The 16769-nt window shown below is 42.1% G+C and overlaps 1 protein-coding gene across 1 annotated transcript in view; it reads right to left on the bottom strand.

Moving 5' to 3' along the window:
• Nucleotides 1-16769, bottom strand: part of si:dkey-1d7.3 (transmembrane protein 132D) — a 110323-nt gene that overhangs the window by 78481 nt on the left and 15073 nt on the right. The window contains exon 2 of the mRNA XM_034192910.1: nt 13346-14261. Within this exon, the coding sequence (XP_034048801.1) occupies nt 13346-14261 (916 nt within the window). The remainder of the gene's footprint in view (nt 1-13345; nt 14262-16769) is intronic.

Genomic DNA, 16769 nt, shown 5'->3' with positions numbered 1-16769 from the left:
TATCTGGTTGGGGTGTGAAGCAAAGCCGTCGCTGATCACACCAAACGCCAATCCCACAGATAAGGCAACACCACAGGAAAACGGCTGCAAAGAAGTTCAGACTATAAGTCAGTGTTAAGTTCAGACACAGCAGATAATATTACCTCTAAGGTAGCTGATTTCTCGGCGGGGAGGTGGAGTGGCAGTCTGGCCTTTATGGTGATGGTGATGTGGATGAGTGACAGCTGGTGCCGATGACGAGTGACAGCTGTCACTCCCGGTTGCTATGACACCCTCTCGTGCTTGAACCCCGCACTTCAAGCAGGGCGCCATCTGGTGGTGGTGGGCCAGCAGTACCTCCTCTTCAGTGGCCCACACAACAGTTCATTAAAGAATAAAAAAAAAGTGGCAGAGGCCATGCTTACTCCCTTTTTTGGCATACTAATTGAACTTGGGGCTCTCACATTTAAAAAAAAAGTTGACTTGATTGACTGTTGGCCTCCGATGAGCACTGAGCAGGTTTGAGGCCGAATGTGAAGTGGCTTGGATGAGAATCAGCCCCTTCAAATCTGAGATCATGGTCCTCTGTCAGAAAGCAGTGGATTGTCCCCTCTGGGTCAGGGAGATTTACTGCCCCAAGTGGAGAAGTTTGGGTCTTGTTCACACGTGGGGGTAAATTGGAGTGGGAGATTGATTGGGGCAGCATCTGAAATTTTACAGACATTGTACCAGTCCGTCGTGATAAGACGGAGCTGAGCCGGAAGGTGAGGCTCTCAATTTAGCAGTCGATTTATGCTCCTATCCTCGCCTATGGTCATGAGCTTTGGATGATGATGTTAGATTGTACATTTCCAATTTTCCCGGGTGTAATGGGGAGCGAATTCAGAAGACCACAGACTTCAATTTTAGACGTTGTATTGTATAGTGATCTTTCCTGGACAGGAAGGTGCCGATTCGGCCTGCAGGTTGACTAGCCCCGCCCCCTCACTGCCTTTTTACCCCTTCACTCGAGCCACGCCCCCAGATGGGCGGGCCACTACCCTCAGCATTAATCAGTAAAGTTATATGTGTTTGCATGAAACGTGTTGCATTTAACATTTGACATTTTCAAGCTTGGGACTCTGACGAGGGCGGTCGCATCTCCTCCACTCTCCCTTATCTCTGTTCTTTGCCTTTAACCTTCAAGTCCCTACTTCACCAGACTGTGAATTCCTCAAATTATATTGGATTCTGGATCTATTGGACTACTATTGGATTAACCATGGAATTGATCAGCTGGTCTCTGAACGCTATTGACACCATTTTTTCTACAAGAAGGTCAGGACCGGGGGATCCTACCTGCCCAGATGGAACGTATCCTGCGGCCTATGTCCTCAACTCCTGGGGGTCTTGGCATGTTGCATGCTTGGCACCTTTCTCCGTTGAGAACGTCAAGGATTTATTCATTTTTGGTCTCATGGTAGCAGGGCTGGTAGTTTTTGGCTTATGTGCTGCCCTGATCTACCAGAAAATTGGCAAGACGGTGGCACGAAGAACCACGGCCCCTCGCTTTTCCGTCATGATTAATGAGGTTGGCAAGGCAGTGCATTCTCAGACTGTGATGACTCTTGAACTCAGATGCAAATTGGATCACATCTTGGAGCAGATGCTTGCCTTGCAGTTGAAGCTGAAGATTTCAGAGGCCAGTGAATATTCTTAATTCATAATTGGGAATATTCTTAATTCATAATTGGGATTTGGTTGTGCAAGTGGAACTGAAAAAAAGTGATTTCACTGCTGTAACAATAACATTACAGGCTTATCAAGCCTGAAGGTCAAATTGCCCGACTGTCTCCTCCAGAGGGATTTTTTTTCAGCCTGGGGAACATTGGCTGTTTCTTATCTCATTTCACAAAGACAATAAACTGCTTTTCACAGGACTGAAGCATGTTCCATTCCCTCCCCCCCCACCCCTTCCCCCATCAGCAGCCACCCTTTCCAGGGCCTGCTTATCGTCATTCCTGTAACCTTCGGCAGGGGCGGTGCAGTTTTAGCTGCAAGTCCCCCCAAAGCTGATGGCGGCGCAACTCAGGGTTGCTGCGTGGCCTTCACCCACTTGCCTCTATTCGGATAACAGACTTCTTCAAACTTAGTGCACATAAACAATGTCAAATGTGTATGTGCTGCCTTTAATTCTGATGTGTGCCATTATTACGGTAAACAAGTAATAATTGTGGACTAATTGCTGTCTGAGGTAACTGGAATGTAAACATAATTTCTCCATTGTGAGATCAATAAAGTATATCTAATCTAATCTAATTTATGTGCAGTGTGCTGCTCGCGTTGTCATATAAACATTACGTGCAAAAGTAAAACTGTGTTTGTCTGTGTGGCGTGATAAGCAGATGAAGAGTATGCCTCATGGCATTCCAGAGGAAATATGAGGATATTATTATTATTGCTATTCTTATTAGCAATATTATTATTATTATTATTATTATTATCATTATTATCATTATCATTATAAGATTTGAGGGTATTTGCAAGTTATTAGCAAGTTATATTATGATTTATATGCCTGACAAATAAGCTATGAAACATAATATCCAACAATGACTTAAAGAATACTGTAAGATCACGGATACAAGCAGCAGAAATAAGATTCTTCCTTTGGGGCTTACACTCCTGAACAGAGTGAGAAGTTTGATTATCTGGGAGGGACTCAGAGTAGAGCCACTACTTCTTTGCATCGAAAGGAGCCAGTTAAGGTGGTTTGGGCATCTGGTGAGGATCCTCCCTGGTCGTCTCCCTAAAGAGGTCTTCCAGACACGTCAAACTGGGAGGAGGCCCCGGGGAAGACCCATGACACGCTGGAGAGATTATATTTCCCAAGTGGCTTGGGAACACTTTGGGATCCCCTAAGAAGAGCTACAGGACTTGTGGGAGGATGTGCTGTCTGCTCTGCTGCCACTGCGATCCAAACCCGGATAAGTGGCTGGAAATGAATGAATGAATGAATGAATGAATGACTTGCAATGTTTCTTAATAAGGCCACTGAATGCACCAACCTAGTGAATGATGTTGCCAATCAACATTTTCCCACAGGAGTGCCCATGAAGTGTCCTTGAATTAAAGCAAACAATCTCAGAGCAAAATCCCTGCAAGTTTCAAGCATATATCATGAATATTTTAAGCATAATGACTTTGATCGTTTTTGTAGTGCTTGTTTATTAAGACTTGGACCTTCATCTTAATAAACAACTCTTTGTGGTCCTGGTGCTTCCTCACTGTAGAGTTGTGAGGCTTGGATCCCAACCAGTGACCAAAGCCAATGACTGGATGCCTATTGGTGCGAGGTTTATTTGGAGGATCATAGACTTTGTGCCAAATGAGTATTTACTTACTTACAGAGAACCAGATGAGAAGTATTACTGGCATTGTGGGGGCGTATCAGCTATGACACTTTGGACTTGTATGGAGCATTTCTCTGTGCATAATCCAGCAGGAAGGTGCCTCCTTGTTGAGGACCCCACCTTCTAGAGAAGGTCAAGGGGTTGCACATGTTTCATCTGTCTGCTGCAGATTAGGCATGTGGAGATTAACCAATACAAATCGGTATCTAGATACAAACATGCGCAATGCGAGTGTATCGACTCATTCAGGGTGCATCGATTCTATTGGCAGGTGAAATCGTGATTGCATCGCTCGCTGTGTGCTTGCATCGATTTTTTTTTTTTTTTGAGACACATTGAATGCACCATCACTGCTCCGCATTTTGTTTTGAACATGGGCGGAAGCCAGAAAGCACATTTCTACTGCAACGAAAACATTTAAATCAGGCATCTGGATATACTTTGGCTTTTTTTAAAAAAACATGGGAAACTTGACAACACACAGGTCATTTGTAAAGAATGCCTTGGTGCTAAACTGTATCGACACTGCCACAGATTGTAAACAGAGCTCCAACAAAACTGAGAAGAAAGTATCTCAAATTAGTTTTGTCAAGACGGTACTCTGTTAGTGAGTGACTCACTTTAAGTCACTCATTGAGAGTAATGTTGTCTTACTGGTTACTGTTTCAGTTCTGACAGTGTGATCAAACAGGTTCCAAATATGAGGGAACCGATTCCTGTTCTTTAACGTTGCATTTGGTAAATTTGCTGCTTATAAGGAGTAAAACAAATCCTCTGCCTCTAGTAGAATCAGAAGAACACATAGTACCATAGTACTTTCTCTTATCATGCCCCTGTTCTGTGGATTGATCTCCCCGCATCAATAAAACAGTCAGATTCTGTAAAGACTTTCACTTATTTTCCCTTTCGTATGGCTACCATACTGGCATAGTATGTTACTATGCTTTTTACTCTTTTAATTCATTTTATTAGGACACAGAGCGTGGCACGGCCTCAACTTTATCTAAATTCTGGGTCTTTTAGTGAAGCTTAGGGCTAGTGGCCGGTGATCACCTTGGTTTTTCCTGTTTTTCTTGTTGCTTAATGCTGACAAATTAGACTGTATTTGTTGTCTTTCTGATGCCTGATTCTGTCTTTTCTCTCTGTTTGAGGTGCAGCTCCATCCAGAGATGGGTGCAGTGTCTGTTCCGGAAACCGTCCTGTGCATAGGCAACACTTCCTGTATGTTTGTGCTGTAATTTATGTCTGTAGCATGGCCCAAGCAGAGGGTCACCCTTTTGAGTCTGGTCTGCTTGAGGTTTCTTCCTCAGGTGGAGTTTTTCCTTACCACTGTTGCTCTGGGGATTGGTAAGGTTAGACCTTACTTGTGTGAAGCGCTTTGAGTCGACCTTGTTGTCATTTGGCGCTATATAAATGAAATAAATTGAAAATGAATTGAAATTACCCTACTGAATTGCAGCTTCTTATTTTCTATTTTAATTATTGGTATAATTTCTTTGCAACATGTTGAATCAAATCGTATCGCACCAAATTGCATCATATCGCATTGTGAGGAGTTGAATCGGCGTCAAATACATATCAAATCGCATTGAACAGGAACAGGGGTGAATCGTATCGCATCGTATCGTCATGTGTCGCTATCTGTATTGTATCGCTGGAAGTGTATTGAGGTGCGTATCGAATCGTTGTCAATGATGAGATTCACATGCTTACTGCAGATAGATGTTTTGCCAACCTGCTCTGTGTCAGCCTGATCCCGTCAGATCTCAGAAGCTAAGCAGAGTAGGATCTGGTTAGTACTTGGATGGGAGACCTCTTTGGAACACCAGCGGCTGTGTGTGTTTCTCCAGGTAAAACTGGAGTTGCGTCAGGAAGGTCATCCAGCGTAAAACTTGTGCCAATTACCAATGCGGATCTGGTTGTATCCGCTGTGGCGACCCCGAAAAAAACAGGAGCAGCCGAATGAACAACAACTGCAGATACATGTTTTCATTCAAGAGATGGAGATGGACTGGTGCTCTGTTTGAGTGGCTGCCATCCAGGACCTGGGTCGGTTCCGTGGTGTGGTGGACGTGGCAACGTGCGGGTCCAGTGCATTTTTCTTTACTGAATCCTCCGCAACACAACAAAAGAAGGCACAAGCCAAAAACAATGACAGCATTTAGATGATGTGTGAAGTGAATTCATGGCGGTCAGTCGAGAGGTGTCTGTAGTTTTGACATGAGATGACCCTCAGCAGTTTGTTTTCCAAAGTTTTCAATTTACTTTTTGATTGATTTAACAAAACGTCCTGCTGTGCTGTCAGTGTTGGGTGATGACAGGGCAATCACAGCACTAGATCACTAAATAAATAAATAAAGGGGGGGGTCAACTTCAAATGGCTCAATGTCAGAGTCCTTATAGATCGCAGAGCTTCTCACGTACAAGCAGACATCAGACACCTTGCAGAGAAACCTCATTTCAGCTGCTCTTTGTCTTTCAGTCACCACCCAGAGTTCAAGAGCACGGGTGAGGACAGAATATTGATCTGCAAAGTGAACAAAGATTAACCTCTCTTTTACCAAACTAAACCCATCCATCGTTTGTTTAAAATACTTCAGGCTGCTCAGCTCACACTGGATTATTATTATGTGCAGGATTATTGGACGGGGACTGAAGCGATGGAGATGACTTGGTGCAAATATTGGTTGTTATTTCTGTCTGATTTGGGTGCAAACGTAACACTGCCTGAAACTGAGTCCAGATGATGTATGTACTCATCAAATATCACAAGGACTGGCCACAAATAATACACAAGCACAAGCAAACCATTCAATTGCAAATATTGTGAAATCTATAAGAAGATGTTTCTTGGCATAAAAATAAAACTCTTAAGAGTTCTCAACACATTTGATCGATTTCTCGAAACTCGTCTTGACAAAACCCATAGAGGTACTGAAACATTAATCAAATATCAGTTTGTCAGCACGTCCGTCTGTCGCAGACAATCGAGTCCACAACACAAGAAACAGTGGGTCACTTTCAAGTCCCTTGTACTGTTTATTTCCATTTCTAAATGTTCGTCCACTTGGCCATTTTACAGAATGAATGACCACTTGGTCTCTTAAATTACAGACACAAAGTTTTCTTTTCCCAACAATCCTGCCTCCAAAGTCACTGATGAAATTGGTACTTATTCTTGGCCCAGCAAGATGTTGTTGGTGCTACTTTGGAACCTGTTTGTAACCCACTTTTAGGGTGAGAACCAGCTCTTTATCTATGAAAGAAAAAAGAACTGGTTCCAATTTTGGCACTGGCTCGGAACCAGCATCAAAACTGCATCGGTGGAAAAGTGCAGAATTCAGTCTTGATTTAGATAAATAACAGCATTTTTCAGACTCTGAGTCAGATTCAGAGTCAGTCTCAGACACACACAGTGAAGGCAGGGCAGACCGATTTTTAGATGGGACCCCATCTAAAAATCGGTCTGCCCTGCATTCACCCTGCATGCGTCATTTGGGACCACAGCACGGTACATCTGCGTCTGACTCTCTGAGTCTGACTCTCAACACCCAAAGTGATCAAAGGGAATAATGTTATTATTAACCATCAGCTGACAAAGTAAAACCTCTTAAATCATTCTAAAGTCAACTTTAAGCAGAAACGAGGCGATGATCAGTGAGTCGCTGCTGACGCTCTGAAATAACACAGGCACAGCAGCACGTCAGACTCAGACATGCTGCTGTTGCACTGTGATCGCTCCCTTGTCTTTTATTATGAAATAATGCTGAATTTATGTAGAAATAGATGTTGTACAAAAGTTTCAAATATCTGTCACTGAGATAGATGATGACTGGAGTGCAGAAACGAGGTGATAATCTGTGAATCGCTGGTGACGCTCAAAAATAACGCTGTTGATGCTCCGAAATGATGCATGCGCAGTGAAGGCAGGACGGACTGATTTTTAGTGGGGACCGTGCAGTTGGCGACACCGGCACTCAGTGTACTGGATGCACACCCTATGTGGCTGATATTTAAGAAACGTTAAAGATAACACCCTGCCTCCTTCTACCCTTCTCATTTATTCGGGCTTTGGAGGGGTGCAGCCAGAATGTACTGTCTGCACCCCTCATGTGGCTGACATGGTATCATGAGAGGTAATTAAAAACACAGACTTCAGCTTTTGTAATAAAGTTTTGAACAGGCATGATAATACGACATTCTGAAAGTCGGTTGGGTTTGTTTGTTTGTAAGCTTTATTTCACCAGGTTTGTCCCATTGAGATTAAAAGATCTCTTTTTCAAGGGAGACCTGACCAAAAATGGCAGAAATACACAGTTTCAACAAACAGTCACGCAGCCTCAATACAGTATAAATGTGTAAGAAAACATCAGCTAAAACAGTGACATTCAGAAAGTTTGCATTCCATCCTTTTAACTGCAGATTTAAAAACAGTCAAAGACAGTTTAAATTCAGTCTGCAAATTATTCCACGCAGTGGGTGCAGAAAACCTAAAGGCCTTCTTTCCCAGTTCAGTTCGAACTCTGGGAACAACAAACTGTACAAAGCTCGATGATCTCAGGTTGTGTGATCCATCCTTTAAAATCAATGAGGAGGAAAGGTAGTCAGGAATTTTCCCAAGAATGGCTTTGTAAATGAACACATACAGTCACTTGCCCAGTTCCGGATCATTGCTAGTTCCGGATCACTGCTGTAGTATTTGCGCCGCCGTTTCTCGTAATCAGCACGAATAAGCTAATACTTGGAAAGATTGATGTTTCATCTACAAACGACCACAAGCTCGACCAGATCCAGCCGTCCTTGTGATCAGCAGAGGAATCAAAACATCCCGGTGTCTGCGGTGTGCGCACATTTTCTCACTCACTCATTCCTGCAAGTTTGAAAGAAACGATCTCTAAGATGTAGCAAAGGTGAGTTAGCCATTCAGTGTTTTTGGTTCTAGAGTGGGAAAATACTTACTTACTTGGGTAGAAAATGTCAGTGTGTTATGTCTTGCTGTTTAATTGCTGCACGCATTTATCTCTGACAGGAAAATTTGCCGGTTGCAGATCACTGAAGCAGCAGCGTTGTGTCAGTACTTGTGAGTCATGTGTACTTTGGGGGTCATCTCAACATCACGAATGGACATGAATGTGGGGGCTTTTACTTTTGAATTCATTTTTTGCTCGTAAAAACGTATAACGGCGCCTTTCGAAACTAAGTAAATTCTCATTTAATAAGTATAATTTCTATCATTTTGTGTCCAAAACACATTCTTGGGTACAGTGTGTATCATTCTGCATTAGAAGGGCTCCACCCAGATGCCAGGAATGAACCCAAAGTGACACAGAGTGTCGTGATCCACAACTGGCAAAGTGATCCATTTCTGGCAAATGTTTGCACCACACATAATGTGGCGTCACACTTTAAGTAGAAGGGCTACCACATCCAGACTTCTTCAGCTAGATAACATCCAAATACCCAATACAACAATACCCAATAAAGGACATTCAGTTGCATTATGGCTCCGTATAGTGGAACTTTAAAAAAGGTGATCCAGAACTGGGCAACTGTCTGTACCTATGTCCTAGACGGCGTGTACTTAGAGATGTCCAACTAACTTTAGAGTATAAAGTACAGTGATGAGTTTAAAAAAAAAAACATAAGATGTTATATATCTCAAAGGTCCATGGTACACACTATCCAAGCATTTGTTTGAAAAAAGACAGGAATGCTTTATATCGATTGCCCTTAAAAAATCTGGAATTCAGAAAAATCCTGAAAATTTTCATGCCTGTTTAAAACAACCCACAAAAAATGTATGTATTAAAAAATAATAATTAAAAAGATCCTTTGGCAGATTCTTTATAGCTAGATGATGGCTAGCTAGATTGATAAGTAGCTAAGCTAGCTGTCAGAGACTCTCTTCCCAATCAAAATTGTGATTAAAGGAGGAAATTTTCACACTTTAAAGTGAGCTGTGCCATTCGTAAACATGGGAATCGCTGATCTTATGAAATATTCATTCATTCATTCATTTTCTATACCTGCTTACTCGAGTCAAAGATCACAGAGGGGCTGGAGCCTATCCCAGCAGTCATAGGGTGTGAACCGCGGTACACTCTGGATGGACGGCCAGTCTATCTCAGGGCCACGTGACACATTTAGATACTGATGTTTCATTAATTGTTCACCACTTGTGTACTTAACAGGTGTGTAAATCAGCTCTGCCCTACATGGTTGATCCTAGTAGTCAAACCAGATCATCTCCACCCCAAAACAGCTAACCTCTTGATTAATTTTCAATCAGACAACGGTTTTTGTGGCCTAACCCCAGTCGTGTGAATTCAACAGTTGGGGTCAAAGAGTGAAGCAGAGCAGGGATTTCTCCCAGGAGGAATCCATCACTGGCACCAAGCTCCTCACAGCGTGAGAAGCTTCCTTCGCTCGGATTGACCCACTGGACTCAGTCCGCACCTCTTATTCAATCCCGTTCTGGCCGCTGCACCGGCTCAGAAATGCACCGACTAAAAATCCCTGACATGGCTGCTGGAGGACACAGAGTCTGAGTCTTTCCAGGTGGAGACACTGCAAATCCTTTCAGATAGTCAAAACAACAGCAGATGTTAAAAGCTCAGCGTCTCGCCACCCAATCTTATTTATGTAACAACGCAAGCGGCGCTCATTCAGGTCACTGTGTGTTTACAGTTGTGTTCATGTTTGGATATTCACGGGTTCCGTATACACACTCAGAACTTTGCAACCCAGAAACTAATACAAATAGCTTTCATTTCTCACTATTTGTCTGCCTCCCACGACAAACTGCTGTTGGCAGTGATATCACCAAGTCAGTTTCCCCCCCAAAAACAAGAAATTAATCTTGCATATCAAACAAAACCTGCTAAGCTGAGAATATAAATCATACTTGGAAGGTTTTACAACTTACTGATTTCAAGCTTTTAATAAAAACAGTTTTACTGAACTCGGTGATGTGCACCAAAGCCGGCGCGTTGCACCTTTGAAAACACGTCGATGTGACAAGACTGCTTTTTATTCAATTTACTTCCCCCCAAGGAGTCGGGAAGATGTTCGTCATTTGTTTTTGTTTTTTCTCTTTTTTCTTAATGCTCCGTTAAATTGATGCATTATTTATGAAGTCGAATACCCAGAGAAGCTTGTTCAAATGTTAGTGGGATGTTGAGATATAAAAACCTTTGAATCATTTGCCAATTATTTCCCCATTTATGGAAGAGTGCTCTCCATAACTCCTGCACTAAGTGAGAAGTTGAGGCGCGCGGGATATAACATGTCAGTAATTTATGAAGCTAGCGAGACTGGCAGAAAACACAAGTCACGACGGCGCTGGAGCGTTTTACTGCATGGCTGTGATGGCGAGCCCCCTCCCCCCCATCGGTATTCAGGCATCTTAAGTAACCATTTAAATGCATGGAGCTCATCCTTCATGAAGATGCTCAAATACACTGTACAGAGCCATGATTCAATTTGGTTTCGTGTGTTCTTTCTGCATCGCATGTTTAACTGACAATAAAATTTTATGTCACTCCTAAACTCATCTTCTGCAAACTTGGCAACACAGTTCAATAACAATGTGGGATGGGAATGAGACCCAAACTAAACATCATCTTTTCTAATTATACAGGCCCCAAATGTCCTTTTTGGCACACTCAGCTATAGTATGTGCTTCAACTTGTAATATTAGTTTGTCCTCCAGTTATTGTAAACAACCTGCCTATAAAACAGATGCAGAACTGACCTCTGCTGCAGATTATATTGCTATTCATATCTGGCAACAATAAAACTTAAAAAAAAAAAACTATCAATGCTGCAGCCAGGCTCATAATGGAGCGGCTTTAATTAAAAAACAAAAAAAGTAATATCGCGAGTAAGCTGTACTGCAAAACTTTACAAAAGTGACAAACATCCAATATAAATGTAAATACAGTCAGTTCCATTTGACCGTTTTGGTCATTCTACCTCTGTGTACAATCACGACAGAGTTGAAATGAAACAAAAAAAATGTACTTGTAGTGTAGATATTCAGCGTTAATTCAAGGTGCTTAACCAAGATATCACATTTAGCTATGATGGCAGTTTGTATACAAAGTGGGAAGTACGGTGGCTTAGTGGTTAGAACTAAGAATTAGAAGAGTTACAACTGTTGCCTCAGAGCAAGGAGGTCCTGGGATCACTGCCCGCGTGGGCCTTTCTGTGAGGTGTTTGCATGTTCTCACCTTGGATTCATCACCACTTATACAGCTTCATAGTGGAGAGGCACCGAGAAGGATTTTTCTTAAAAAAGACAATACAGTTTGCTAGAAATAACGGGATGCTTGAGCCGAGATTTGATTGGTTTTCTTGTGTGAAAATCCTTCTCTGTTCCGCTCCACTGTGAAGTTTTGTTCGCTCACTAGTCTCCTTCTCGCACAGTCACTCAGGTTTTTACTCCAGACAGCTTTACCACACAGTACCATAGTGTATTTGCTGTTTTTACTCCATAGGGCTTGTGTACAAAAAGCGGAAGTAATCCCTAAATGGATAATAAATATTTTTGTTAAACCTCTTAAAGCTGAAAGACACTTCATGCACATTTTGACTGTTTCATTTCAGTTCCATTGTGTTGGTGTTACTGCTGGGATAGGTTCCAGCAGTAACACCATTTAATATGCTATTTGGACCACCAAATTGATAGGGACTTTAAAAAAGCATGACATTTGTCTCAGTGTTGTATCTGTAGCAAGGTAGGGATCAATGATGCATTACACAGATGTCAAAATATAGAAATGGTTCAATCATGTTGAGAAGTACACCACATTATTTGTCTGTTCATATGTACTCTAAGAAGTTATAGTTTGGAATATTACAGGGTTAGGATTTCACTTTATAGGCTTTTAAGGATTATGTCAAAATTTGCACCACAGATAATAAGAATAAGAATAAGAACTTAGATTTATGGCGCGTTTTTCAAGATATCCAAAGCGCTTTACAAGTTGCATTATTCATTCACTCGCACATTCACACATTGGTGGTGGTAAGCTACTGGTGTAGCCACAGCTGCCCTGGGGCAAACTGATGGAAGTGTGGCTGCCATTCTGCACCTGTGGCCCCTCTGACCACCACCTCATTGATACACAGGCAAGGTGGGTTAAGTGTCTTGCCCAAGGACACAATGGCAATACGCAGATTTTTGAATGGTTGGGAACCTGGATTCCAACGGTTATATCACCAATTGAGCTATTGCTGCACCAATAGATAGATATTAGGGCATTGAAGACGCCACTGAATTTTGGAGTTGATCCGGATCCAGATTGGTGGACATCAGAAATCTCTGATTGCTCTTGTTCTTATTTAGAACCCTATATCTCAATCGTTTGCATCACTTTTTTTTTTTACCAAAATTGGACCAACTTTTGACCCCTGTACAAGTTGTTGTTAGACCTTGTGTTTTGAGGCAACTCTTGTAATTTGGTGCTACATAAATAAATTGAATTGAATTGAAACTGATCGTGGTCACCATTTTTGCTGCTTTTAACCCCATAAGTCCACAACATTCCGTCATACATAGTCTAAACTATACCTTTCTGGAATTTTATGATCAGACAAGTAATGTGGTAAATGAAAATGATTGAAGCATTTTGAAATGTTGACCTCTGTGTAACCATTCACTAATCCCAACCTGGCTATGGCTACCACTCTGGGATGGCTATCACATGTAAATATTAACTTGGCATATATACCTAGTACATTTTGTGACCCTGTGTGGTAGTGCATCCCACCACCAGGGGTCTGGCCCAAGGTCTATGCTGGCTCATGCCCAGAAAAATCCACCATATGGCCATAATGCAAGCTGGAGTTCCCTCAAAATGCAATTAGTGTATCTCTACAGGATGATAGAGAGGGCTTTGCTTCACTTTCAGAAGCTCTCCCATCTCTTTTTTTTAAACCTACTGTACTAAAATTAAACCAGAACTTCGTACCTGAGGGTGAAATTTGTCAGTGTAGATGTGCTGGACATGAAGATGTAGAAAGTTGCTGTGTCTGTGGTCTTCAGGGGCTTAGAAGAGGTCTGGATCACCACAATTCCTCCCAGTCTTAGTCTAAAGAAAGTGGGGTTGCCTGGTGGAGTTTTATACAGATTTACGCTCCCTATCCGCCTCATTGGTGTCCCTGAGCTCCTGGAAGCTCCTCCTCGTCCCACGCCCACACGTTGCAGGCTATCCTGGGGAGTACACTGGCCAGTCTGATCTCTCCGACTCTGGAAGTACACCTCCACAAGGTTTCCCTTCAGATCTTTCAATCCTTCAGTTCTATCCCCCTCCCTGCTGGCGCTGCTTGATCGGCTGGCTGGGCTGAACCAGGCTGGTTCAGGCTTCAGCTGGGCAACACAGAACCCACCTGGAGACACCAAGCATGCGCCACGAACTTCCTGCGTCTCCCAGAAGGCATAAGCGGTCACACAGTGAGCCCTGTCCTTGGCGTCAAGCATTTTTACCCCATCACGTTTTCCAGGCCGTGTTCCTCCTTGTAGCACAATCTCATTCGTTTCTGTGGGCATGTAGAAAAGGATTTTGATTGTTGGGGACGATGAACGAACTTGGCGAGCCAAAATTGTTGGAAGAATCCTGTGGCCACTGAGGAGCATATCTGGAGGAATGGGAGCATCTAGAGCCAGGGGACCAAATGAAGCACTGACAGCAGGCTGGAGGGGCCCAAATCCTGGACCAGTGACAAGAAAGGTCTGAGCCTTCACACTGGAGTTCCCTGCTGGTTCTAGATTTTTCTGCCTCACAAACACATGGCGCAGGTTGAGGACTTGAAAGTTGACTGTGGGATAAACTGGGTATGGCATGAACGATGTCCAGATGTCTTCACCAATCATCTGGCTTTCAACACCTACAATGGAATTACAAAGAGACAACATATTCATTGACAAAAAGATTCTATTAAATAAAAAAAGGCAGAGCGTGTTTGTGTAATGTGATGGTTTTCAAATTCTGTAAAACCAAGGTATCTTCTAATAACATGGCTGGCCTTGGTTCCCAGTGACTTATAAGTGTGGTATTCTTGAAGTGATTGTTGACCAGTTAGAGCCTGAAGTTGTTGCTGGAGGATAACCATCATCTGCATCTTGGTTTGGATGGGTTGTGTGGCAGCTGGTTGAGTATTGCAGTATTTGTAGACGGCTCAGTGGTTTGCTGGTGTCCTTGTGGGAATTAGCTCACCAAAATGATCTAATACACATGGCCTTTAAGGTCTACTAACCTTTTCCATGTTGTTGTTATCACAAACTTTGGAACTTTTTTCTGGTAACTAGCTCTGACCATCAACTTTGTCAACAGAGAGGCTTTCAATCAAATGTCCTGAAATGGCTTGGCAACCATTTTGATTGCTTGTATAAAATAAAGCATTCTGGGAAATGAAGTATATTTCCACCATTTTCCATCATTTGAAAATTATAATGCATCAAGTTAAATTATTTGATTTTTATATTATGCTTTTATTATTCATCCATCCATCCATCCATTTTCTTCCGCTTTATCCGGAGTCAGGTCGCGGGGGCAGCAGCTCAAGCAAAGCTGCCCAGACCTCCCGATCCATTAATTTTTGATGAGAAACACATGAAGTTCATAGTAATAATATTTGTATGAAATATCTAAAACAGTCATGTATAGAACATACTGTAACACATGACTCTGGAATACACCAAAATTATCAATTGCAATTTCATGGACTTTCAATTCTATTTCCTTCAATTCAAATTTGAATTGTAATTCTACTTCCTGTTTGCACCCACAATTCAAATTCATGGAACTGAATTGGAATTTGGGAAACATTCTCAATTCAATTTGGAATTTTGCACAAGCCTGCTACAAAAACTAATTATTGTCATTGACCTGCTTGGTATTTTAATATTGAAGACATGAACAAAAACTGTTCATTCTGAAGACACTTTTTTCCCCTCAGTGTACCATCTTGCTTTCACATATTTAAATCTGTGCACAGTTGCAGTGCCTGCATGTATTTGAGCAATATAACAATGAATTTTGATTTGACTGGGAACAAATTTCACAGAGTGATTGAGGGTAATCTTAGGACAAAATTAACTGTTGTTGCTTTTTGAAGCGGGAGTGGAAACCAGTTAAAAGTCAAGGCATGATAGGACATAGGTCAAATTCTTTGTCTGGATGCTGAGAATATTTAGAATGGTTATTTAAAGGAACCAGTTAAATATACAGCTATGGTTATCGTTAAACACTAATATGAATAAGTGACTTGCACATTACTAGTGTGCATGCATGAACTCTGAGCCTCACTCTCCTTTGGCTACCAAAGCCAGGTCTTGTAATTATATGTGTTACTGGAGAAGTGTCACATTAACTGCATTTAAATGTTAAAGGGGAACAGAAATGCTTTTTGAGAATTTGTTTGTGCATTCCTTGGTCACAATTAAGTGTTATTCATACACTTGCAGAATGTTTGAGCGCAGTGTAGATAATATTATTTGAATCAAATTTGGCGCTGAATTGACATGTAAATCACCATTGGCTGAAGTCAGTGGGGGGCACGCACGGTTGACGTCACTGGTTTTGTTCGGGGCAGTTTACTGAGCTCCCTCATTGAAGTTCTAATAGTCTCGTCAGGAAACAGGTGGAATATGCCAGAAAGCTGCACATGTTGGCAAAGCCACAAACGGGAGACAATATTTCCTTCCATAAGTAAGTGGTTTTGGTTATTCTTGTCACTTTGTCCGTGACATTTGGTTGATAAACAGGTGTATGTTTCCTGCCAGTGCCTGTGTCGTCGGGCGACACTTACACACGTACACACACCACTCACACACACAGATGTGCACACACACTACTGACTTCATGAATGAAACTCGGTCAATAAAGTATAATTGTATAAATATATATGTGTGTGTGTGTGTGTGTGTGTGTGTGTGTGTGTGTGTGTGTGTGTGTGTGTGTGTGTGTGTGTGTGTGTGTGTGTGTGTGTGTGTGTGTGTGTGTGTGTGTGTGTGTGTGTGTGTGTTTGTAATGGTTTTAGGAGCTGCACTATGCTGAAAACATGAAAACAGCAGCAGCAGCTCGTTCAGCTCGGCAGAGCAGCGCAGATCCGTGTAACTTTCAACACAAATATTTCTGAATGTGTGGGTGTCAGAGTAAGCTTAATACTTTCCTGACATGATTTAATGTTAATGAATTTTATTGGCTCAATATCCAGGTCAGAATGGCAGCATTTTAACACGTATTTTGTGAGTGTTTTTCTGAGTGTGTTCAGTCGAGAATTCTCATTGAAAATGCAGTCCAAGGGCATTTTTTTGGCCAGTTCACTCGCCTGGCATAAATGTTTTATTACTGCTGTTAACAGCTCTCCCTGCATCCCACAATCAAGTAGTAT

Source organism: Thalassophryne amazonica, chromosome 17 (assembly GCF_902500255.1).
Source record: "Thalassophryne amazonica chromosome 17, fThaAma1.1, whole genome shotgun sequence".
In the NCBI taxonomy this organism is placed as follows: Eukaryota; Metazoa; Chordata; class Actinopteri; order Batrachoidiformes; family Batrachoididae; genus Thalassophryne; species Thalassophryne amazonica.
This window is presented reverse-complemented; position numbering and strand designations above follow the sequence as displayed.